Raw genomic sequence first — 24203 nt, forward strand, 5'->3', positions numbered from 1 at the left:
TCGATGAATAATACACATTTCTTATTCGTGTTTTTTTTTTTTTTTTTTTTTTTTTTTTTTTACTCCACCTCAAATTTCAGAATACACATTATATGTTTGAGCATATTTACATATGGACAACATGGGGAGCACCAAGGGTTGTATAACTTTTGAAATTTGGACCCTTTGCCTCTTGAACAGTTTAGGGTCAAGCTGTGCGAGCATGTATTCATATACAATCAAAGATGCTTTTCATTTTAAAAATTTCAAATTTGTTATAGAAATGATACTACAACACATTTTAGTGCCGCATGAACAGACCCTTGGTGCCCCAGAAACTAATACAACTGATTGTATAATAACAGGGTTTCTCTCTTCCTATTCCAGATAGTACTGTGTTGGTTTTCAGGCACACTTTATGTAACAGTTTTGTTGTTGAAAAAAAAACATAAGGGAGGGAAAAAAAACAATCTTTCATAGTTTCCAGCTACAGTAAGTCGGTGTCTCGTGGAAAGAACGAGTGGTTTACCTTTACAAAATGCCCATGTACAAGCCTGCGGTTTGAATGATGACGGCACAGATGGGGTCATCTGAATAGACATTCACAGACAGACATAAAGACTCAAGTTTCTTGGCAGACAATGAACAAAGACAAACTGTGCTGCTGATTTGTCCTTGAAACTGTCCAGCTTCATGTATTTGCAAGAGGAAATGTAATTTCCCCTGGTTTGCCCAGGCAGAGTCTCTCTCTGAGAAGCATATATGCATGTGTGCCACTTAAACACCTCTTGTGTTTTTAAAATACAGCCTATTCTCTCATGTGACACACATAGGCATCTATTGTTTGTTAATCCATATGGATCTAGACTGATCCTCTTTAATTCTCAATGAGAGCAATAAAGGTAATTACAGCTGTTTTTTTTTGTTTTTTTTTTTCTTCCCACTAACAGTCTGAATCACAGCTCAGCTTGGTTGAACATGATCTTGGTCTGGATGGTTTGACTTTCTGTTGACACCTACCACCTCAACTCCTTCACTCCTACCTTCATATCCAGTTGATGAAAGCAGCTTATAAAATTAAGGAGATGAGCAGCCATGGCTCCCCCAAGTTAGCTCACCAAATGAAGTGTACCACAAAAGCTGTATCACAACTATTATACAGGACAATGAGTTTCAGTGTCACAAAGATCAAGTTGCTAGGTTATCTCTATCTGCCATTTTTGCTGCTTCTCCATTTATTTATATCAAAAAAATCTTTTTATCTGTGAATTCAAATCCATATTTGTAGCTGTGATTGAACTGTCCTTGTCCTCGTACTCCTCACCCTGCTGGCTGTTACTGGAATGTAACACAATGGCTAAGTTTAGTAAATACATGACAGGAAACCATTGCACAGAGGAGTGCAAACAAGGTTGCACTTAAAGCAGTCTGGGCTGTCCATGCAGCATGAAGCCAAAGGCCATGCTTTGTGAATTTTATCTGCAACAGTAGCAATAAGGCATCAGTGGTGGCAGCAATGCCTCTGAGCCCTGTCACCTGGCACTCTGACTTCACTCTTTTCTCTAATGCTACCCAGTAAAGTAATTCCAATATGTTTTGGGGGATACATGTATAGGCTGAATAATTATGTGACATTTAAAGTAATTAAGATGAATGAAGCTCCTTTATTTATCCCAAAATGTCTGGAGCAGTGAGGCTGTGATTGATAAACCATAGATGTCAGTTTGGTTTTATGAGTCTGCAGACCTCAAGCCAGATAGATGAGGTCTGTCTTTTCACACTGAAAGACACTAAATCACTGTAGCTAAATGATGAAAATGACTCGGGCTCCATTGTTGCACCTAAGATTGGACTCCACCCACATTCTTTCACTTCTACGATTCCTCCACCACCCAGGTGCTGCAGTTTAAGACCATGCAGCAGAATTTGTGGAGTGTGGGATTCTTCCAAAAATTAGTTTTAATGCCTTTTTAAGGTAATATAGGTCTTTAGTCATCGGTCTTTATCCTATGCTCATTTCTGTCTCATTACAGAGTGCCGGGAGCTGCTATTAAGCAGCCCATCCATCACCACCCAGAAATAGGGTCTAAAAGGTTAACAGCAACGGATTTTCTAGAAATCGAATAAATTCTAGTGATGAATGGCATGGGCTTACTTGAATTCACCTTTGAATTAATGACTGGTATTTATCATCTCAAAAACATCATGTTTTAGACCTTGGTTGGGTGCCTTTTCTTTCCGACTGAACCACTTGAGGAGCACTGTGGTCTGGTAAAATACTGAAACAATACATTAACTTGCCTCCATCTTATAGCCCTGGCCTTAAGCCACACCACACAAGATGAGCTTTTCTTACATATCACGGAGGGGAGGAACAGAAAACTGATTAGATAATCTATAGCAGTGGGATAATGTAACCGCTTTGTATCTTAACAAGACTTATGGGTGTAAATGCTTCACTGGGTGCAGACCAACATAATGTGCCTGTGAGATTGTGGATGAATGGGGTGCTTGCGTATGTTCACGTGGACAATGTGCATGTGAATGCTACTTAAAAGCATTAAGACATGTGCAAATTCCCCCCTTTTGTTTGCCTGTTCTTGTTGACTGTGCCCAGCATGCAGGCTGTAGCAGCGCCAAGCACCCAGCTGGAGGATTTATCACAGAATACTTCTTGATTAAGGGAAATTAAAGCAGGCTGCTCTTGGCTCGCTAATTGCTTTGATAACAAGTTCAAGCAGTTAGTTAGTGGGAATATTTTGGAGGATATGGACCTTTGAGAGAAAACAATAACGACAATTAAGCCGGAAGGGGCTGCACGAAGTTGCAGTTTTGATTCAGTGTTGCAGAATTTTACATTTACCCCTATAAGTGGTTGAAAAACTACTTGTCTTGGTTGCTGCCTGCCGTCTTTCCTGTCCTAAAGCTAATTCTACAGTACCAACTTACCTTGCCCGTGCTGCTATTATATAGAGATGTGACTTAAAACCACGGTATGATGATCAATAAAATCTCTGTCTTGGGGTTTTATAGCAGTTTATAAAATTGAGAGTAGCGTCATCTAAGTGTTAAAGGTGATTTCCCGCCATAGTGATAAAAAGTCTTATGAAGACACAAACGTTTATGTGTGATGTGCATTTTGTAAACAAGCTCTTAAGAGTGAAATTGTGAAACTCAAACACAGCTTTGCAGTGCTTTCACTGGAGTCAAACCTCATATGACAAAAAAAGCGCTGTTAAGTGTGCTTACGGTTTGTTTTTCCTGCTGTTGGATTTTTTACAACACCTGCGTGATTGTGACAGACAGACAAGCAGATGACATACATACAGAAATCAACATGAGCAATTCAATATTGCCACTGGTTAGGAAAGAGTTCCAGGAGCTTAGAAACTTTTTGTGTGAGAGCAGCAAGTCAAGCAAGTCAATTTCTGAAAATATATAGGACGATTAAAACTGGAGGGTGGAAACAGCCATGAGACAAGTTCCGTCTTCTTCTCAGTGGCTAAATTTGTGTTTGTGTGAAGCTTGTGAGAGCATCTCCTCGATACTACGCTGTCTCAGGTAACTTAGGAATTGTGCTCCTGCCCTGTCAATCATACAAAATGGTGCAGTAGGCAGGGCCTTGCCTGAGCTTTTCCACCATCCCCGGTGGAGTCTCTCTATGACAACGACTGGCCGTTGAGGCACTCCCGCCGCAAGCACTGCGCCGGCTTCCACCAGTCTCCGTTGTGGCAGCGGCAGATGGTGCAGTCGTCCACCTTTACTTCAATTCCGGCTGGGATGATCGTTGTTCCAGCAAAGCAATTTGGACCTGCCGCATGGGAAGGGAGAGAAAGACAGGAAAGAAGGAATGAGAATGACAAGAAATGGATGTGGCTCTCCTGAGAGCCTCTCTTTTCGGAGGGGTGGTGGAGTGATGCAGAGAGCTGCAGGGAGTTAGGGGAGTCAGAGCAGACGTACAGATCTTTTCACGGGCATGCACCGATGGGCTTGTTTTTGCAACACTAAAGCGCTTTTGTTAGTCTCCCCTTCTCCCTCGACATGGAGCGCTTTGCATCCTAATGCACCGTGAGCAGAGAAGCCTGCCAGGCGCTGGCTTGGCACTACAGAGAGGCTGGAGTACAGAGAGAGACAGAGGAAGAGAAAAAGAAAGCTGCTTTGAGAGGCAGTAGGGAGAATGGTGTTAATCACTTCAGTCTGTATGAAAAGGCCACAGAACTCCTTAGCAATTCCTTACAGAGTTTCTTTCTACACACGCGCGCACACACTGTACTGACTTCCAAAACAATAAAGATTAATTTTGACATCTGATTTATCCTTAAAACATTGTAGGATTTTACTTGCATGGATTCTTTTTTTGTTGATAAGATTCCTTTAATTCTAAAACGTGTTTGATTGTGCACCACTGGAACACCTCATAACCATGTATTTGATCATCTCAGCAGATGGTGAGAGAGATTATCCGGGGTACATTTTAGGATCTGTACTCAAGGAAACCAAAAACGCTGTTACATTTTTTAGAGAATGCAGTGCATTCATTATTGGTAAACACCACCTGATATTATATCTAATTTGCTTCTCCCTGCCTCGGGGTGATTTGAGGCTGTGTATCTTTCCCTCCGCCTCTTGAGACAGAAGAGCCAGAAGGTGCCAGGAATTCGCCCCAGTTTTAATCATTTAAATGAAGCAATCAGCAGCCCAATTGGTGTGACGGTGACTTTGGATTGCTCTCAGTAGTCAGCTCTGTAAAACCTGCCAGATTCAAGACTCCTCTATGAGGAGTCATAAAAAACTCATATGTCTCATAACTCTTGAAGACACAGTAGCTTTCACGGCCAGTATTCATGGACATCTTAGTGTCCCAGTGAATTTGATTTAGTATGGGCTAACTTAATGCTAGCAGTGTAAATGTGAAACAGTACGTTTAGTTGATCTGAAGAGCCCAGATACAAAGAAGACAGCTGCATGCAAGTCTGCTCGACTACTCCACTTGGGCAGGCCAGGGCATTTTGACATGTCGCAGTAGGAAAAGCATATGTGTAATTAATAAGATAAAATAAATGATGGATGAATTCCATTTGGCTGCTTCAGTTTCAGGTTACTGGTATTGTGCATGCTGCCTCATCAATACATATCAAAATGTCAGCAGTGAAACAGACCTGTTAATGTTTTTATGGTAATGTAAGCAACTCAAAGCACTTGATTAACGTTAGGTAGACAAGTGTGTTCTTGGTTAAATATTGAAAAGTCACACTGACACAAAGCATGAAATGGGGCATGCCATCATTTAACAAAGACCATGACGTTTAATTAGCCTTAACCAGGTGTTTTAATAGACTGAAGATAGACAAACACGGTTGGCAATAACTCCCACTATTGCCAAAGTGCAGGAGACCATAAATATCCATGTGAACCTGACAAAGGAAGCTGTTGGCCACCTAGTATCCCCATCCTTTGCCTCAGCATAGATGACTCCCATGCTTTATTCTGACCCGATAAAAGCCCTTTGATCTGAGCTTAGAGGAGACATTGTGAGTGCTTGCCAAGTCTTAACTCTCATTGATCTGCCTCTGGATGGCTGGCACAGGTTACAGGACAAACTCAGTAGAGGTTGATGGGGGTAGAGGGTGACCGGTGCTGCTGCCAAGTGTGATTGTTTATAGCCAGACAGATTCGGAGGCACAAGGACACAGTTTCAGCTACCTGTCACCGCTCGAAGGATACGAGGTCACTCGTCCAAGCCTGTGATCAATTCACGGCCAATAAAATTTAGTGAAGTCAGAAAATGTTTGTCCTGTGTCAAGACTGTCTCAGCGCATCATATTCTCCCTCACTACAGATTAAGGAGTAAATTCATATTAGGACTCATTACAGTCTATTTGGCTCAAATAGGATTCTTGCCTCAAGGTAAGAAATGATTCATACAAATTCACCTGCCAAAAACCTGCAATTCAGAAAGGAAAAAAGAAACTGCAGCTTGTCCACTGAATCTGATACTCAACTGTAGCCAGCTCTATGGCACAGCTACTCAATGATACGTCTGTCAAAAAAATCACAATGACAGCCCTCCTCCGGCAGATCTATAAATAGTTTAATCCGATTGTACTAAGAAGACGCTGCCCATTTTCAGACTACCACTTATCATTTTCATCATGAGAATTATATAATTACATGTATCCCCCGATGCATTTATAGTATGTAATTCATGATAACGATTAGAGCTGAATCAGTCGGACTCATTGAATGTGAAGCTCAGAGATAAGCACTCCCACTGGCTGACTAGTCCATTGTGCTGCCTTCTGCTCTCTGTTGCTGTTTTCAGAAACACTAAGGAGCAGATTCACTAAAAAGCTACATCCATATAATGGAAGGCTCTGACAAAAATGTTGGAAGCCATAATCATTGATTTGGTCATTTGCAGGTTAAAATACATAAAAATTGTAGCAGGCTACATTTAGTTTAAACGTCTTTTAGATGTTGAAATGTTGTTAGGACCTTCCTTACATGCTTGAACTATAGTAATTAATCTCCAACCACACCTAACCCTATTTTAACCCAAATATCCAGACGTGTTTTAACCTACAATTAATGGGAACTAATTAGTAATGTGCAAAACATTTCTCAGTAACATTGCAGCCTGTAACAGTTAAGTAAGCCCTTGAAAATCCTAACTGGTTTTGAAATTTAACAACCCAAAAGCTCTTCTTTAACTATCTTAGAATGAGTGGGTTCATCCAGACCTTTCACCCACGCTGGAACAGTGCAAATGCACTGTGCAGATACTACAGCTGAACCTCCTACGCAGTAGAGATTGTCTGCAGATGCAACAGCCCCGTCAATCATGACACTGAGTAACCCAGCAGACATACAGTAATCCATACAGAATATGTTTCTTCACCTCTCGAACTAGACTCACATAAAATTGTGTGAGATCAGTATCTCTGAGTCACACATTTTGGGTTTTGGATAAATGTTCCTCCACCATAGGAGGAGGATGTGACAATAAAAGTAAAAAAACGACGCTTTCATCAGTTTTATTTTTAAATGTTAAGCTAATGTTTAGTTGTCAACAGTTAAACTTTTTTAAGTTTTTAATTTGTCCAACAGTTTGGTTTATGACCCACATCAGCTTCAGCTGTACTTTGTGTTTAGTGTGAATTTGCAAATGTTAGACATTTGAAATTTTAAACATAAGCATAATAACATTGTTATTTTGTGCATATTAGCAAAGTGAGATTAGCATTTAGCTACAGAGTGCAATCTCATAGAGTTGTTGGCATGGCTGTAAAATGAGAAAAGCTTTTCAGTAAAAATGATGAACCTTGTGGCATGAGTTAAATAACTGTGGTTAGTCTGGGGTTGAAACCACCACAAACTACTAACTGTTGCTATAAGTAGAGTATATCCGTCTTCTTTCACTGGCAGATAAACATTAATGCAAAAAACACACTGGCATTTTAAAAGCACGTTTCACATAATTATTTGACATCAACACATGCAGCAGATATAGTAAAAGACAAATGTGGCACATAAGTGAATGTCTTCCTTTCACAGTTCCCTGTCCCTTGGCCAAAAATGAGAGCTAAACAGTATTCCTTCATTGTCCTCTCCTCACAGTCCTCAGCCATCCACTCCCATAGAGACTTATCTGGCTGCCAGAGCCTGACCAGGCGCCCTTAGGGAGCCTAGAAACGGCAGGCCTACCCTGAAATGCCAAGGGTGTCACTGTGTCCTGTCAGCCTGGATTAGCTCTCTCCTAGCAGCTTCGGCAGCCTTGTTAGTGTGGGTGTTTTTTATGTGTGTGTATGTGTGTTGAAATAAAAGAAAGAAAGCAAGGGGGATGAGGAGGAAATGAGAGAATGTGTGAAAAAAAAAATGTGGGTACTTGTGGTGAAATGGCCATTTAGTATCCACCTCAAACTCAATTCCTCTCTTTAAAAGGCAACCTCTGCTTAAAATAAAAAATATATATGTTTCAGGAAATTTATTTTGACTTCTCTCAAAAGGGATGCTCATAAACAGGCTTCCATTTTAGGTATGGCACTTCACATAATGAGAAGACTGAATGCAGTAAACAAGAATCAGGTTCTCATTTGAGTTCAAGAAAACTTTCTTTGCAAGCTCTTCCAGCTTGCATTACCTGACGCTTTGATGTGATTATTATAAAATGACAGAGTAAAACTCTTTGATTTTGAACAATGCAACGCTCTGTTTTGTCTGTACTCAGCCAAGATCACATTGCAGACAAGTAGTTACTCTACTTTTGTCATAAAGCTCCATCTGTCCCTCAGGATTGGTGCTGGCAAAGGGACATCTCCCACCTCCCCTTGTAAATAGCCAATGAACCATTGGAATCCTATAATTCTAATTTAGGGATTGGCTGTGTGTGACAAGGGCACCAGGGCACTGTGAGATAAAAGGCTCTCAGAGGACCCATTAGTCCGTCCCACCATGCCTTTAATCAATGGGCTAATGTTTACTCTGCTTAGTGTGTCATTTATAATTAAAACTAGTACTGCTCATTAGTGTACAACGGGCCCAAGGTAATAATTTTAATTCATAAAACATCAATTACATCCTCATCCCCTAAAGGCGCGGTCATCAAATGGCGATACCACAGATAAACTTGCCATCATTGGTTTAATGAAAATTTAATGTGTGTTGAATTCCAGACGAGATGACTGTTTACCGTTTTTACAGATGGGGCAGCACTGCTCCGGCTCGTACACAGGGTTGACACACTCTGGGACGGCGCAGTCGGACACCACACAGTGCACCTCATTATTTGGTTCGCAGCGGCACCATTCACAGGGTGACGGCTGTGGGCAGAAGGGAGAGGAAAAACAGCGAATCGAGGTTAGATGATTCAGTAGGCTTCACCTTTTTGTGTGTGTGTGTGTGTGTGTGTGTGTGTCTGCTCTACATGACTTACAACTGGTCAGCTGAAGAAACAGTCTGCTCCCATCTGCATATTTGCTGATATTTTCCAATTAAAATTATTTCTTTTATCATACACACCTCATACAGTCTTGACAAACAAAGACACAAATTAATAAATTATTCACAAAGCAAGTTTTATTAGGCTACTTGCGTACTTAACAAACAGAGCCTGTAGCCGACTTTGAATAAAATCACTAGAAATAACTAATAAGGGATTTAAGAAGTGGTGTTCATGATATTTAGTATTTTGGTGCATTCTGCTCCGGCCTGCCTCAGGAAACAGTTCAGAGGCTTATCTTACCACCTCTGCAACATGTAAATCAGTGCTATGCAGCTCTCTTTGCTGCTGCCTCTTTCTTAAGTCTATCTTTACAAAGTCTCTTGACCGGAAAATGAACTGTAATGCAATTACATGGAGTGGAAAAATACAAACTGTTTCCAAATCATGAAAGGTCAACTGTTCATCATATTAGATTTTCTTTCCGCTCATCGCAGTGAACGGTCTTTTGAGGGCCTCTCTGCACTGGGTCTGCTCTTTCAGCGACTCAGTATGCTGTATAACCTTAGAGGGCCAAAATCTTCCATGATCAAATTTTTTATTTATTTTTCATTTATTTATTTATTTATTTTTTTGGTAGATAGGTCAATGTATGTGGAGAACACTGACTTCAGCCAAACAACATGGTTCAGCTGAGTCATAATAAACTGTGTGAGTTATCCATTTGAAGGGTTTAAAGTTCAAAATGCTCCCAAATTGCAGCAGTCAATATTTGATGCGTATCAATTTGCATTCAAAACCAACTTCTTTGTCAGCAAATGTTTGAAAATTAGTCTTTGAGGAGACGAATAATGTGCTTCACTTTCAGGTATCAAATGCTGACATGTACGGTCGCCTATACTTTTTTTTTTTTTTTTTTTTTTTAAAAGGAATTTACTTGCTCCTGAGAGTTAAATGAGAAGATTAACTCTCCCGCCTGTACAGTGAAATTTTATGTTGTTTTTACACTTTAGTTTTTGTATAAACAAGATACTGTGCTTTTTAGTGAGCTTTAGATGTCCTGGTGGACAGATTCTGTTACCCATTGACAGAGCCAGGATAGCTGTTTCCCCCTGTCCAGTCTTAATGCTAAACTAAGCTAAGCTAGCCAGCTGTTGGCCACAGTTTACCAGACAGACATGAAAGAAAACTATTGCTTTAAATACTAGACAAAATTAATGATTTTGTTTTTCTTATTATGCCATCAACTGTCCCAAATGCATTAGTTTGAGCTGGTTTTGTTATATTCCCATCTACTGGTGACAAATTGAATTGTAGTAATGACAACAATAATTTTACTGTTTTGTTTAGAGATGAGTGACAAAGATATGGTAATACTGGATGCCTTCTTGTGACTTTTATCAGCCAATTTTGCCATGATGCATTAAGTGGTACAAAAGAGGAAGTGTAGGGCTTGTATATTTATTAGGATTTATGCATTCTGGATGCACTGCAGCCACAAATTGGATATGAGCAACATTTGGAGATGGAGATGGGTAAACAGTGCAAAGGAAAACAAGAGCATAATTGTGGCCACACTTCCTGATCTTAAAACAGTCTTCTGCATGTGTAGAATGAGATCTCCAAAAGCTCCAGTGAGGATCATATCAGAGAAAATTCAGGCACGAACCTAAGGCAGTTACCCCCTACCCCGCAGTAGAAAACTGTCCCAACTGTGTATTGGATACAGTTCAGTTGATATTTCAGACAACTGCCCAGTGGGATTAAGAACTAGGATGTGGAACTATATATGTGATATGATGTTTCTAAGAGACAACAAAAAGTTAGTCAGATTAAAGATCAGGTTCCCTACAAAGGAATGAATAAGTGCAAGAGCAGCGACTGCAATTACGCGTGGAAACGTCTGTGACTTGTTTGTGTCTTGGTATAAAAAGCCCATGTTCTGTGTCTCTGCTTTAAAAGATTCACACTCCAACTGATGTTGATGATAGATTTCTTCTTATTCACTGTGTATGTTGCCTGCCTCTGATGTAAAACCCGACTCAAGGCTTTTCCTTTTCAGTCGAAGCTGCACTTAAATGATAAAGGCTTTTAAGAAATACCCATATAGATGACATCTGAACCTCTATAACTTGAACTACCTCTCATTAGAAATTCCTATCAGAAATTCCTCTCATATCTTACCCACACAAGTAGTCAACACCAGTCTTCTCACATAAACAAACCATGGCAAAAATATATCTCTATCACAGAGTTAAACACCCTTACATTTATCCGCCTTTCTGTCAGTTTGAGGGCTAATACGGAAATGTACCAATTAAATCGAAAGATGGTGTCTCATACATATGGATGATGGACTACATTTTGTCAACCTGACAGGCTTAACCTTTGGGGGCAGAAAAGGTGGGATTCAGGGTCAGTAGTGGAGCATATAGGGCTCTGTCTGCCATATATGATCTGGATTCATGATAATGACTACATTTCAGGTTATGATTCTGCATGTTCCTCCAATAGGGATATTTGGCTTGGTCTCAGGACCAGTAATTTCATATGTAAAGCTGAGCTTAGTTGTCTGTCAGCTTTCCAGGTTGAGAAAAGATGAAGTACCCTAACCTGGGGCAACACATAAAAGCAATTACACCCTTACTTTACATTGACATGACCAGCAACAGAAACCCAGGCTCAGTCAATTATTATGTAATAATAAATATGTCTCTTCAGGGAACTGAAGCAACACTAGTTTAATAATGAGATGCATTGTTTGAATGGAAGTTCAAACACACTCAGTGTGTATGCATGCACACTTACATGGTTAATGTGGGAATCTCGACTATGTCTTTGGCAATGTAAACATGATATTTTGGATAAGAACATATCCTGTTTGTGAGTACAAACAAAAATACTAGCTAGTACTATGATATGAGGACCTGTAGACACCTTATCCATCCTCCTGATCAGAGAGCATAATGTGTGAAAACATATCCTCAACTTGAATTATTTAGTTGTTAGTCAGTAAAACAAAATTCTGATGATATGCTAAATGGAAAGTGAAAGTCTTGCAAGAAAGTCTGAATGCGGAGGATAAATTGGATTGCTGCTCTTGTCCTTTATTACTGCTGATAAGATGATGAAACTGAAACCAGAATGCAGCAGAGTCCTGGCAGCCAGAAACAAAAATGGGCTCATTCTTAAATGTTGAAAGAGCTCAGTTTGTAGAGAAATGAGAGTGGCTGGATGTGGAGAAGTCAGATAGACCTGCACTGACGCAGACAATCAGAAACCTGCATATTGTTGAAATGACATATAAAAGTATATGAATAACCACATTTCTCATGTTCTATGAATACATTATATCCACAGTGTAATAAGCAGTATAAGACTTAAAACCAGAAACTAAAGTCTATAGAAACATATATCCTGTAATATATACTGTATATATGTCTAATAGTGTGTTTCCAACAAGTGTAAGCAAATCCAAACAGAGCTAAGAACAGAACATACACAAAATCCAGAATTGTGTGAATGACATGTCCTGGAGGTTAGACAAGCAGGCTTAGGACCGAAAGGTTGCCAGTTTGAATCCCTGGATGGGCAGAACTAAATGTTGGTCAGGGAATGAACAGTGAATGAACATCGCATTCACGGCTGAGGTGCCCTTGAGAAAAGCACCCAACCCCCCCAGCACCGCAGCTGCCCATTGTTCCTGTGTGTGTGTGTGGGTGCGTGCGGGTGCGTGCGGGGTCACTGCTCATGCATGGGTTAAATGCGGAAGTCAAATATTTCCTGTATGTGTGAACATACTTGGACAATCAAAGCATTAAGCTGATACAATGTCATTGCTGCTTCTTCTAGTAGTAATAGCAACAGCATTCCTTTCCTTTACAGAAACTTTTCTTAGCAGTAGATGGTCGAGTAAATGCCAGTTAGAAGTAAAAGAAGAAATGAGTAAAGGCATAGCACAACCATGAATTCACTGTAGAAGCAGGACAATTAGATAGTGGATAGTAAGGATCCAATTTTGAGTCATCCTTGATAAGCTGCCAAACATACAACAAGGAAATTACTCTTAAACATAAAAATGGGGGCAGTTAGACACAGTTTCGCTAGAGTCTGCATCTGGCACAGATTGACATATTACTATCTTAGAGGATAGAGAGGAAGATAATTAGACATCATATAGAAGTCCTTAAAGTACACATTAGTGATGCATGACTAAACCTTTCATTGTTTTTTCTTTGCAAATGCATGGTCTGAAAAATAGTGGCTGCTGGTAGACTGTAGGAATAAACTAGAATTAAACTCAACATAAGAATTAACATATATTATTAATTTAGTTTGAGGGAATCCAGTCAATACTTAGAATAAATGTAAGCCAGAAACAACAAAGCTGCAACTTAGTTTTTGTTGTTTCTGGCTAACATTCATTTTTATTTTTGTGGAAGTGTAAGAAATGGGCAGCTGGCTTCTTCACATACTGCATGCAATACTGAGAGTTATCTAGCGGTGTTTTCTTGATCTTACAGCTACAGCCATGTGATGTTAATGTACAGACAAGAGGACTGGCTCTGAGAGACAGTGGCATTTCTCTATCTGCCATATTAACCAGTGATACAGCTCAGCTAGAAGCCTGTCATTCCAGATGCCTCATAGACAGAAGTATATTAAAATTGTAATTTGGAAAAGAAAACTACTCCATGTACTTATGACACATTGCAGGTTCTTTCAATGTATTCAGTGGTGCCTGGTGCTTTCAGTGCATCCTTTTGTGTGAGGTCTACTGTGAAGAGGATCAGTCACGCCTTAGCCCAGGCTCACAAAAGAAAATGGAGCACCAGCACTGAATTTAGACGTGCTGCCAGATGTTTTGGTGAAGAAAAGTCTCCTGTTGTCCCCATCTTATTGGCTGGCTTTTAGAGTCAATCGGCTGTCATGCCTTTCATTCCCACCCTGAGACAAATGGAAACCGGGCAGGGAAGCAATGAATAGTCAAATAACCTTCACCTGGGGCAAATGGTAATGTAAAATACTTTGAGGCTGGACAACAGGGTCACGGGAAACTCACCCATGCGGTTAATAGGAGTGACGGGAATGGATTGACAGTCAAACTGCATGCTGCTGTTGTCCAAGTCAAAACAATATTTTACCGGTGGTGAGGGAATACAGAGAGAGAGAGGAGGTAAGACATTGTGCATGAGAGGAGCTGGATGCTGAAAATACTGGTGATATTTATACAGGGGTGGTTTAAATGAAAGTTCAAACCAGAAAAACTTGTCTGGAAATTCTTTGTGGCCTAATTGTTTGCACTTAATAATTTCTTATAATTAGGACCCTTTTTGCTTCTGGCAAATTGGACAGGAAAATCAATTTGAGCAATCATTTTTACAGCTTTTATGGCTGTTTTTTTTCTGTGCTGAAAAGCACTTACTAATTACTGTTGTGTACGAAATGAACTTTGTGTGCATGCTGCTTTAAATCAATTATTTTCATTGTCTGCACATGTGCTTTCACAGTACGTTTTTGCAATTATGGTTCACCAAGTTCTACAAGGGCCTTTGTTGTATTGAGAGGACAATTAAAAGTTATGAAAAACAGACATTACAAAAAAACTTTATTTTCTATCATTTGTATCTATAACAGGTGCATAACATATTTTTCTCTTAAAATGAAATTGCCTTAACATTTAAGCTCCCTTCCTAAACTGCACTGCACCGGATAGATTAGTGCCTGTCTCATGGGAATTGAAGGAAGGTAAGTAAAAATAAAGTGTTATGGCTGCGTGTTTTTGCAGTTATATTCCTTGCAAGTTAATCAATTAACATTAGTTGCTTCTAAATGGGAACGATAGTCTGTTGGCTGAACTCTACTGTGTGTACCTTTTTATCAGTGAAAATGCTGGAGCCCTCCCCCCCTTTCTCAACTCTGTATCCCTTCCCGAGGGCGGATCGCAGGAAGCACGGACGGGATTGTTCACATTTGAGTTCACATCCCAGCCCTAGCCTGACGATCTGGGATCTGAACTCACCCTATATCTCCTGGTTCTTGATTGTAGCTGCGCTGAGGCCAGAGGCACGCCGGCAGCCTTGCTGGGTGGGCTGGTCCCTTCCTCATCTGATGGGGAACCCTGTAGGTGAAACACCTACTAAGGTTGAGTGGCATGACTCTCTTGCAGGGTAACAAAACAAAATAATAAAAAATACACCCACTGGTAGTAAATCTGCACCTGCAAAATCTACATCAGTATTCAACACTATGTTCCTAAAAGTAAATACTTAATTGGTACTGGGAAATACTTGTATGACTTATTTATTTGTCAGGTTGCTGATGCATGAGTTATACCAGCATTAGATAACATGACAGTGACTGTACATCTGCTTACATGGGACTGAATGACTAACCTATTGCATGATGTGTTTTTCAGCATAATAAAACTGGAAAATTAAACAAGTGTTAGTTGATGCCAGACTATGAATAGCTACACCAGCTCACCATTCAAACTTAGACACCGAGCATCCCAGAAGCCCTAAACTGACCACATCTGTTTTGGTATCTTTCGGAGACGCTGTGTCTCTGCACTTCGTCTCCATCATCTGCTACTGAATATAAATGCAAACGTCTGCACGGTGCAGCACGCAAGGAAATGCCAATGAGGCCCACACCAAAGGTTAACCTGTCGGCATCTCTAAACAGGGGTCTGTATCTCAGATACTGACGGCCTTTGATTTCCGCGAACACTGCAGGGTTCCGAAGCTTTCATGTCCTTGCTGAAAAGACTCTACCTCCACACTGGATGTGGACTAAGACATTAGAGTTACTTGTATGGTTTTAGATGGAGGGGTTGATAATCCTGCACCAAAGATTTCCTTTCTCCTTACTGCTGTCACCAAGACAATCGATAAGAACAAATGAATGCCCCCCCCCCCCCCCCGAAGTATGAAGAAGTGTTCTTCCCTCTCAACAGCCTCTAGTCAAGGTTAGCATGATGGTGAGTTGCAGTATTGATGGACTTGATCTCACATTAAACTGTATGGCTTTTGCACACACAGCAGCTCTTACACAATCTCTGGGCTTGCATCCCAATGCAGGACGGAGTTTGATGCTGTCCGACACGCAAACACACCAATCAGTACATATTAAGTACATAGGTTTTAAACAGGCTGGTTTTCACCTCATTTTAATGCCGATGTTCCATCACGTGATGTAGAGCTGCAACTAAAAATTAATTTTCATTAGCAATCATTTGATTAGTATTTTTGAGCAATGAACTAATCAATGTCACATTTTTTTAAAAGCCCAAGGTAACTGACTGTTCAATTAACAGTTCAAATCCCAAAGACATTCAATTTGTAATAATGCAAAACACACAATCTGACAGGTTAGAACCTGTAGTATTTGATGATTATGCTTGATTAATGACTGAAATGATTAATTGCATTTCTAAATTGTTGATTCAGGTTTATGTTGATTGACTAATCAGTTAATCAACCAATTATTTCAGCACAAGCATAATGGCCCCTAGAGGCATAAAAATGCTGTTAACACTAGAAAACCAGGATGTTATGACTCTCCCCTCATCTGGCTGAATGTACTAGAAGCAGATTATTGACAGTGAAAATGAACAGCAACCTAAAATGTTTTACATTAACTGATGGACAATTCCCAGTCATTGCCTTTTTACTATGTTGTGGTTCTTTTGGTTTTGTCTGATTCCTCAAAATTTGTATTCCCACAGATAAACTGTAACAGAATGTTTAATAATTAGTTTTGTCTTACATCTTATTTGGCTTAACTCACTGTGTAGCCCCCTGCCTGCTTCAATTTGCTCCAGTGACATGACATGCTCATATTCCCAGGTGTGACATGTTCCAACGTGTCCCAGCAGAGGTTTCTTTGCCTCGCCTTGAAGTCATTGTGAATGCAAAATGAAACAAACATATGACAAATTACAAGATGTTTTGCAGGAGCCAGACAGTACAAATACAGTGTTTCCTTGTACTGATGACTAACTTAATCAGGGGGTGATTTTATGCAAAGCACAATTTACTTTGGGATCTCTTAAATTTGTGGGAGTCATTGGGGAATGGTTAATCCTAAAATTAAACTTATTCAAGTCAGTCAAAACTGCAATGAAATTTATATTAAAAATTAGTTTGTGATGACTGTTTGATTAGATTTCCAGTCAGATTTTAATGCAAATTATGTTTAACAAAATTTGTAAACAGGCATTTGCCTTTGACGGAGGCAGCCCTGGTTTATGTTCCTCTTTTACTATTAGTAGTAGTCAGCCTTTATGTTTTTTGTTAAATAATCATAATTAATATCTTTCCCTAACTTTAAAGCTGCACTAATCAATATTTGCTCATGAATAATGGGTGAAATAAGTAATTATAACTAACTATAGAAAATTCCCTTCAGGTAGACCCTCAGCTCCACAGAACATTTTAGCATCTTTCAACTGATTTAGTTTACAGTCTGCAACTCTACTGTTCTGGCTCACTGGCTCTCACGAACCTCATCTCTAGCTGCATTAGACGGCAGTGTGTGGTGAAAATGATCTTTTAAACCAACCACAAACTGCCTGTGCAGCACCAAACAGCAGACGTGACAAAGTCAGTGAATAGCTAGGGAACATAGCGGAGCATTTAGCTGCTAAAGAGTGGGATACAGTATTTCCCCAAGGCTTGGTAGAGACCAAAAACAGAGCTAAAAAGAGAGCGAATATACGAATGTTAATGTTGCTCTGTGTCTGCCAGATTTGTAAATAGGCAACAGCTTGCTAACGCATTTGTCCTAATGCCTTTATAAGGTGAGTCATTATCTTGGTCTCGAGTATACAACTTGTTCTGCTGCCTTCAATTGGGCAAAAAATATAAATATACAATAAAAAGCAATTTATACTGTTTAACGTAATAGTTTTAGTTCGTAGACCTTAACTTTAGCCTACAATAATGAGTTGCAATGCACATACGGTGTATTGTAGCCGTATCAAGTTGTCAAATATTGGCTTTTAATATTTTGCACATATGAACAAAATAAATGTAATGTCTCATACTCTTATGAGATTTTTGAATCCAGTATTTTTTTTATTTTAGTGCTAAATAGTTGCGTCCAAATGTCCATGTATTAATAGCTCAGAAGAAGGCTTAGATGAAGTAACATGCTCAGACTCATCTGGGTTTTGCACAAATGTTAATAGCTTAACTGGCACCAAGTGAAGTAATTGTGAATAAATGATTGCATATCTGTTTCATTTGTTTGCTTTTTTTTCTATTTGGTTTTAAACAGTATTTTATGGTATCTCTATAACACTTAGTAATAATGCTGAATACTGCAACTGATCATGTTAATTAATCTTGTAGAAGCTTTTGAAAGGTTAGTTGCAAGTATTCATTTAGTTCTGGAGTGCTTATTACCACTTAAAAACAGTAGCTAACAATTTCTGCTTCACTCATTGAGGTGGTCTGCCAAAACTTAACAGGTATTCGCTCAGAACAGGTTTCATTTGAAGTTGGCAACACAACAATGAAACATGCTCTTGTTTTCTGATTTATCAACATTTACTAAACCTGGTGGCTGTTTGTCTATGAAAATTGTCTATCCACTGTTGTCGTCATATAACCAGTTTGCTGGCTTGTCTCTCCCAGCAAATATTGGGCTCACTAGATTTAGGTGCCCTTTATCTAACCTTATATACCTGACATATAATTGTTAAATCCAGGGCAGGATCATTTCAAATGAAAAACAAAGAGGCTCCAACCTAACTTTAGTCCTGAATACTCTTAATTCAAATCTCTCCAGTAGACCCAAAAAAGAATTAGGTTTTACATTGGAGTTTTAGTGCATTTGGGAGACAACTATAACGGATGTACCATTCAGTACATATTTGCACAGACGCAAACAAACGCTGTAATTAACCATAGAGCTATACCATTGTTTAGGCCGCATTGTGTCATATTATGTTTCAATCACTTACAGCCCCAATCCACTTGTGAGCAATTTGAATGGGGAGGTTTCCTCATGGGCAGCAACAGCTTAAACACAGATCGTAGTTGTCATGCTCATAGTGTCATTTTTAATCAGGCAGCACTGTCATGCTCCATAACAGCTGCTGAGACACTGCTCTGATGGGTAGAAAGTAGTGCTCCCTTTGCAGGAGACACAGAGATACACTGTATCTGCCAGCAATGACTCAGTGTCCACAAATCAAAGCATTAAAATACCGCTACAGCATCCCCCAGTTTAGTAATGCTGGGTGAATGCTCAGTTGACGGTGCAGGGAGTTGGAGGTGGGGGGGCACCACTCTGGGAGGCAGCCATCTTTGTGCCCTTGGCCAATAAACACATTTTCATGATGCTTTTACAGTATGCCAAGAACGGGTATAACACACTGAATATATATCACACAAACGGAAAGCCTCAGTGACCCAAACCCTAACACCTGCCCACCGCTGGTCAATGCTGCTGTTGTGCTGTATTTTGTCTTTTTTAAACAGCAAATAATTTTTAAACAGTACGTATCACAAAGATGAATGCTGTTAACACATTACAACAAAAAAAGCAGTGTGAGGGTTGATCTACTTCATTCTTCCTAGCCTTTTTTCGAATGAGACATAGTGCTACCGTCATGACATTAGACTTTGCATTGTGTTTGAATGTCTGTATCACTTGACATCAACATGCAAGTCTAGTTGGGAGTGTTCATGTGATTTTATATGAATAGCCCAGACAAATTGTCATGTAAGATGGTTGCTTTAGTGGCATCCAGACTTTAATGAGAATGATTCGTTGATTGTGACTGACTGAATCTACCTGGCAAAATCAAACCAACTCATCAGCATCAGTTGGGCTCTATCTGAGTTCAAATGCGTTCTTCGGAACTATTTTACCACTGTACCATAAAAAATCATAAATACTCTATGAGACAGTAAATAAAGTGCACATTGGAAATGTTGATGGCACTAATGGCATTTTATTAAATGCTAGAATCCTGCCATGACTTGGGTTTTTGAAAGCTGACGCACCTGAACCACTGATTCAATAAAGAAATGTAAGAAATAAAGCTGGTTATTTAGAAACACTGATCTATAATGGACCTTATCGTACAAGTCAAGTCTTACCTTGAATTCTTCCAGGATTTTGTATGTTTTCCCCCGGTACTCGCAAAAGTTTTTAACCTCCTTGCACTCGGGGCAGCATCCATTGTGTTCCACTTTGGTGCACTTGGGATGCAGTTTGGGGCACTCGGGCTGGTCGCACACAGGCCCGTCCTCCGTGCACACGCACGGACAGTTCGAGTGTCCCGGGTAGAAGCGCTCCCCCAGTTTGTAGACGAAGCCACTGTCGTCCACGCATCCTTTCCCCCGGTAGTCATCGAAGACGATGTTTTCACTGGCGGTCCGCTCCGCCTCGTCCGCGGCGTAATCCTCGGGGTTACCCACCGTGGCCGGAGACACGGTGCTCAGGGCCAGCAGGAGGACGCAGGCGGGCGACAGGAGAGGCCCCATCCTTCGCCGCAGCATCGATATCCTCATTCAACAAGATTGTGTGGATGTCATCCTTAGGCTCCCGGTATCCTCTCCGGATCCATCCTGCGCTTCATTATCATCATCATCATCATCATCATCATCATCACTTGAGGAAATGGGCTGCAGTGGAACAAATAAGAGATGATGTGATGGATGGTGACTGTGCTGCTGCTGTTTTGCACATCCTCAAAAACCATTAAGCCTCACCTTCCCAGCACTTTTCCTTTTTTTTTTGCTTAAGCCTATGTATATTTGATTTGCTGCAGCCAATTGTTTTTATAGGGATCATTCAAGTGTATTTCATTGTTTTTCTATCTGCAGAGACAAATGGGATTCCCTAGTGCGGCTTACTCAACAGGCTAATGTCATTACACTTGAAAGAAAATAGAAAACCTTTATTAACATAAGAAGCATGTAGTTTGTGTGTGTGTGTGTGTGTGTGTGTGTGTGTGTGTGTGTGTGTGTGTGTGCGCGCGCGCGCGCGTGTGTATGTGTGGTGCGCAAGGGTGCTCAGACAGCCTACAAATGATCCTCTTCGTGCAATATCTCAGCAGTAGCTGAACATCCAACAACAGAGGAAAAGGTTAAAACATCCATTATCTGAAGTGGGTGGAGTGTCGGTTATTCTTCACACAATTCTTCTCCACATTCAGTAAAACCCAGCCTATTAGCTATCTTTGTACAATTTCAAACTCTGTGGGAGCGACTACAGACAACAGGTAGCTATTAGTCTGCATCACATTCCCAATGAGCCAGTCATTATACAAATCACCGCTTTAACATTGGATCTACAGTAACCTGTTCTTACTAAATCAGCTGTGTAACATGCAAATGTCCCGAGTCATTATTAAATGCGCAACGGTTAAACCCAAAATACACAACCCCATTCGGAAGGGGAAAACACAGAGCAAAAAAAAAATCCAGACAGTTAAGCAATATCTAGGCCTGGCTGGAGATAAATATTTTCTCTTAGCCTGGAACCAAAGTGCTGCGCGTCTTGACAGATCAATTGAAATGCCTGTGACAACAAGGATGTAAATTAAGCGACAGGGCAAAACTCACCGCGTTGAAATAAGCTTGATATCCACTTAGTGTGAAGCCAGAGAGCCCAACACATAGAGGGATGTAGTCGCTTAGCCTTTTGGAAACTTCACTTTATCCACAGGGTAAATTCACCAGGCTCCACGAGATACTATAATCCTCCCCCTCGGTCGTGATGATGGGCTTAAAACCAATTAAACACCAGCCTTTTGGAGATACGGTTCCCCCTTTTCCAGCGTAAAGAAAACCACATCCACGTAAAAGTAGGTCTGCTTCATGGTTATCCTCATCGGACTCACCTTTTTTGAGACAATATCACAGTTCACGTCCAGAGGCATGCGGTGCGGAGAGAGAAACAGAGAGCGAGAAGAAAAAAAAACAGCCAGGAAAGAAAAAAACCCTCTGTAGCGTTTTCCTGAGAATCCGGAGTCAATTCAATATTTCCCAACGATGCAGGTGAATGTTAGAAAGCAGCAGTCAGTCTTGTTGCACATATGTGTGTAGCCAGTACATCCAGCGGTTTGCAAGAAAAATAAAAAATAAAAAATCCCGATGGATAGAAGTTAGGAGTGTAAAAAAAGAAGAAATAAACCATGAAGCGTTGAAGCAGGTCGTTACGTGATTTTCGGTTTTCGCCAGAGGTCGCATTCACAGTCAGTAGGCGAGACTGAGGAGGGAGCGCTCCGACTTTCAGCACCTTGGAGAGCGACTGTCTCCTGCGTCCTGCACTGAGCAGAGCAGAGCGCCCCCCTCCCTGTCCCCCGACTTCCCCCCCGCTTCCCTCTCTCTCTCTCTCTCTCTCTCTCTCGCTCTTTCTCTCTCTCTCTGTCACTCACAGACGAAACAATGGGCACATCTCACGAACCGAGGACAACTCCAACTGCATTTGTGGAACTGCTCCTGCAAGAGTTAAAGGCTAAAATAAAGTCAGACGACGAGATAAGTGGTTAGTAGTCAAGAGATTTCCGGGGGGGGTCTGGTAAATCGAAGAGGTGGGTTAGATCTGTCAGATGTGTCTGAGTGCCTTTTTGTGTTTATAAACGGGTGCGCCCTGTGTGCACGTTTAGTTTCATCATCTGTCTGTCTGTCTGTGTGTCCGTGCGTGCGTGCGTGTGTTTGTGTGTGTGTCTGCGTGTCTGTGTGTGTGCCCGTGCGTGCCAGACTGTCTTCACATATGACCTGCAGCATGTTTCCCTGAGTCACTCATTATTTGCAGCACAGTTTACAGAAACCCATTTGTATTCTGTGGTGCAACGCAAAAAAAGGGAGTCTGACTTCTCAGCCCCTACAACAATAACAGAAAAAAATACAGTATGGTTTTGCAGAGCAGCATCCGTTTTGTTTTACAGATGGTAGCCCGTAGGGGCCACTGCCTGACCACATTCAGTCTGAGCACAGATGACTGAGTAGCACCCAAAAAGACCTTCACTTAATTAGTCACTCCCATGAGGGATCATACACATCTTATCAACGGCAACCTTATGGCCTGTTTTGTGCTCATGGCCTTGATCTGAGTGATTAAAACCTGCTATTTTATACCAGTTCTTTCACTTGAAACACCTGTCAACCCCCAGGGTGGCTCAGTCCTCACTTCCATAAAGTATTAGAAATGGTACATCTTCTGCACATCTGCTGCATGCTTGACCCACTACGGAAGGTCAAATCCAACCAAAACGCACTTACATGTATTTACTCCTCCACTTTCCACCTGACTGAAAACTAGAAAATATTTACATGGCTGTCTGATTATAGAGTCACACAGAAAAATGTTCAGATCATTCTTGCAGTGCGAGTATGGTTACAGACATGAACTCTGCAAGAAATACCAACATACATATGTACAAATAAAGCAAAAAGAATGGAACTGAAACCTGCACCATCCCATGTTGATTTCCCTTCACTATCTTCACTAATTATTGAGGAGGAGATAGACTAAATGAGAAACTGTCAGATTACAGAAGGATTTTAAAGGTTTGAGACAGCTAAGATGTGAATTGTTCAAGAAGGGATGAAGCTTAACATCAAGAAGATGCCCTGAATACATCAAATGTTTATGTTCATTAATGCATGGGGGTATACTGCACTACTTCCCCTCTGAACATGATTCTGGGCTGCAAACGGCAGCTATGGTAACATTTGTCAAGTAAATTCAACATCAAGCTCAGGTTCGATGACATTCAGCCTCCATAACTTACACTCAGTCCCTGTCAGCTACACCCCACCAATTATGCTCCTAAACTCAGAGAATCTTAAGGCTATAAAATCTGATTCATATGTGTATGATCTGTACCATTAGACTAAATAATATAGCATCTCAGTACAGTGCTAAGTCGGGGGGTGGGGGGTGGTGGAGGTGTTTGAAATGCAGATGCTGGCAAAGCCGCAATCACAACAAAACCTGTGGCAATCAAACTCCTGGTAACATGCGCAAAGTGCATAATTACTGTGTCAGCTGAAACATTTAGCAGGGAAACACGAGGGCATGCTGAGGTTACACTGTTAACTTTTCTCCTTGACTAACTACAGAACTGAAATAGGCACTTTCTCATTACATTTTCATAGGGTATTTGCATTCCTCTTAATCTCCTCTAACATTGACTGTAGTTCTCGCAATACTTCAAATTTACATTTGACTTAATGCTTGGGCTGCATTCTCCCCATGTCACTCCAACAAGACTTGGTGTCTCGCTCCGACTTTGATTTCCCTTCAAATCATCGCTCCT

General features: G+C 40.6%; 1 protein-coding gene across 3 annotated transcripts; it reads right to left on the reverse strand.

Moving 5' to 3' along the window:
• Positions 1-30: 30 nt before the first annotated feature.
• vwc2l (von Willebrand factor C domain containing 2 like) lies at positions 31-22306 on the reverse strand. 3 transcript variants are annotated; one of them, XM_056389910.1, is made up of 5 exons: positions 21502-22306; positions 20032-20559; positions 14940-15053; positions 8669-8798; positions 31-3790 (listed from the first exon to the last, which is right to left on the reverse strand). In XM_056389910.1, the coding sequence occupies exons 2-5, from the start codon at positions 20443-20445 to the stop codon at positions 3639-3641; spliced, it is 810 nt and encodes a 269-aa protein (XP_056245885.1). In that variant the 5' UTR covers positions 20446-20559; positions 21502-22306; the 3' UTR covers positions 31-3638. The 3 variants fall into 3 exon arrangements, with proteins under 3 accessions (XP_056245885.1, XP_056245886.1, XP_056245887.1); XM_056389911.1 differs by having other exon boundaries at positions 14940-15038; positions 21502-22304; XM_056389912.1 differs by lacking the exon at positions 14940-15053 and having other exon boundaries at positions 21502-22297.
• Positions 22307-24203: the final 1897 nt, after the last annotated feature.

The sequence above is a fragment of the Seriola aureovittata genome, chromosome 11 (assembly GCF_021018895.1).
Source record: "Seriola aureovittata isolate HTS-2021-v1 ecotype China chromosome 11, ASM2101889v1, whole genome shotgun sequence".
Taxonomy (NCBI): domain Eukaryota; kingdom Metazoa; phylum Chordata; class Actinopteri; order Carangiformes; family Carangidae; genus Seriola; species Seriola aureovittata.

What these genes read in the sequence shown, in the direction of transcription:
- vwc2l (XM_056389910.1), bottom strand. Translation starts at nt 20,445, where the DNA reads ATGAGGATATCGATGCTGCGGCGAAGGATGGGGCCTCTCCTGTCGCCC. An exon ending in AAATCCTGGAAGAATTCAAG is followed by an intron (nt 15,054 to 20,031) that starts GTAAGACTTGAC and finishes CAACCTTAGTAG; the next exon opens with GTGTTTCACCTACAGGGTTC. An exon ending in CAAGAACCAGGAGATATAGG is followed by an intron (nt 8,799 to 14,939) that starts GTGAGTTCAGAT and finishes TTCTGCCCACAG; the next exon opens with CCGTCACCCTGTGAATGGTG.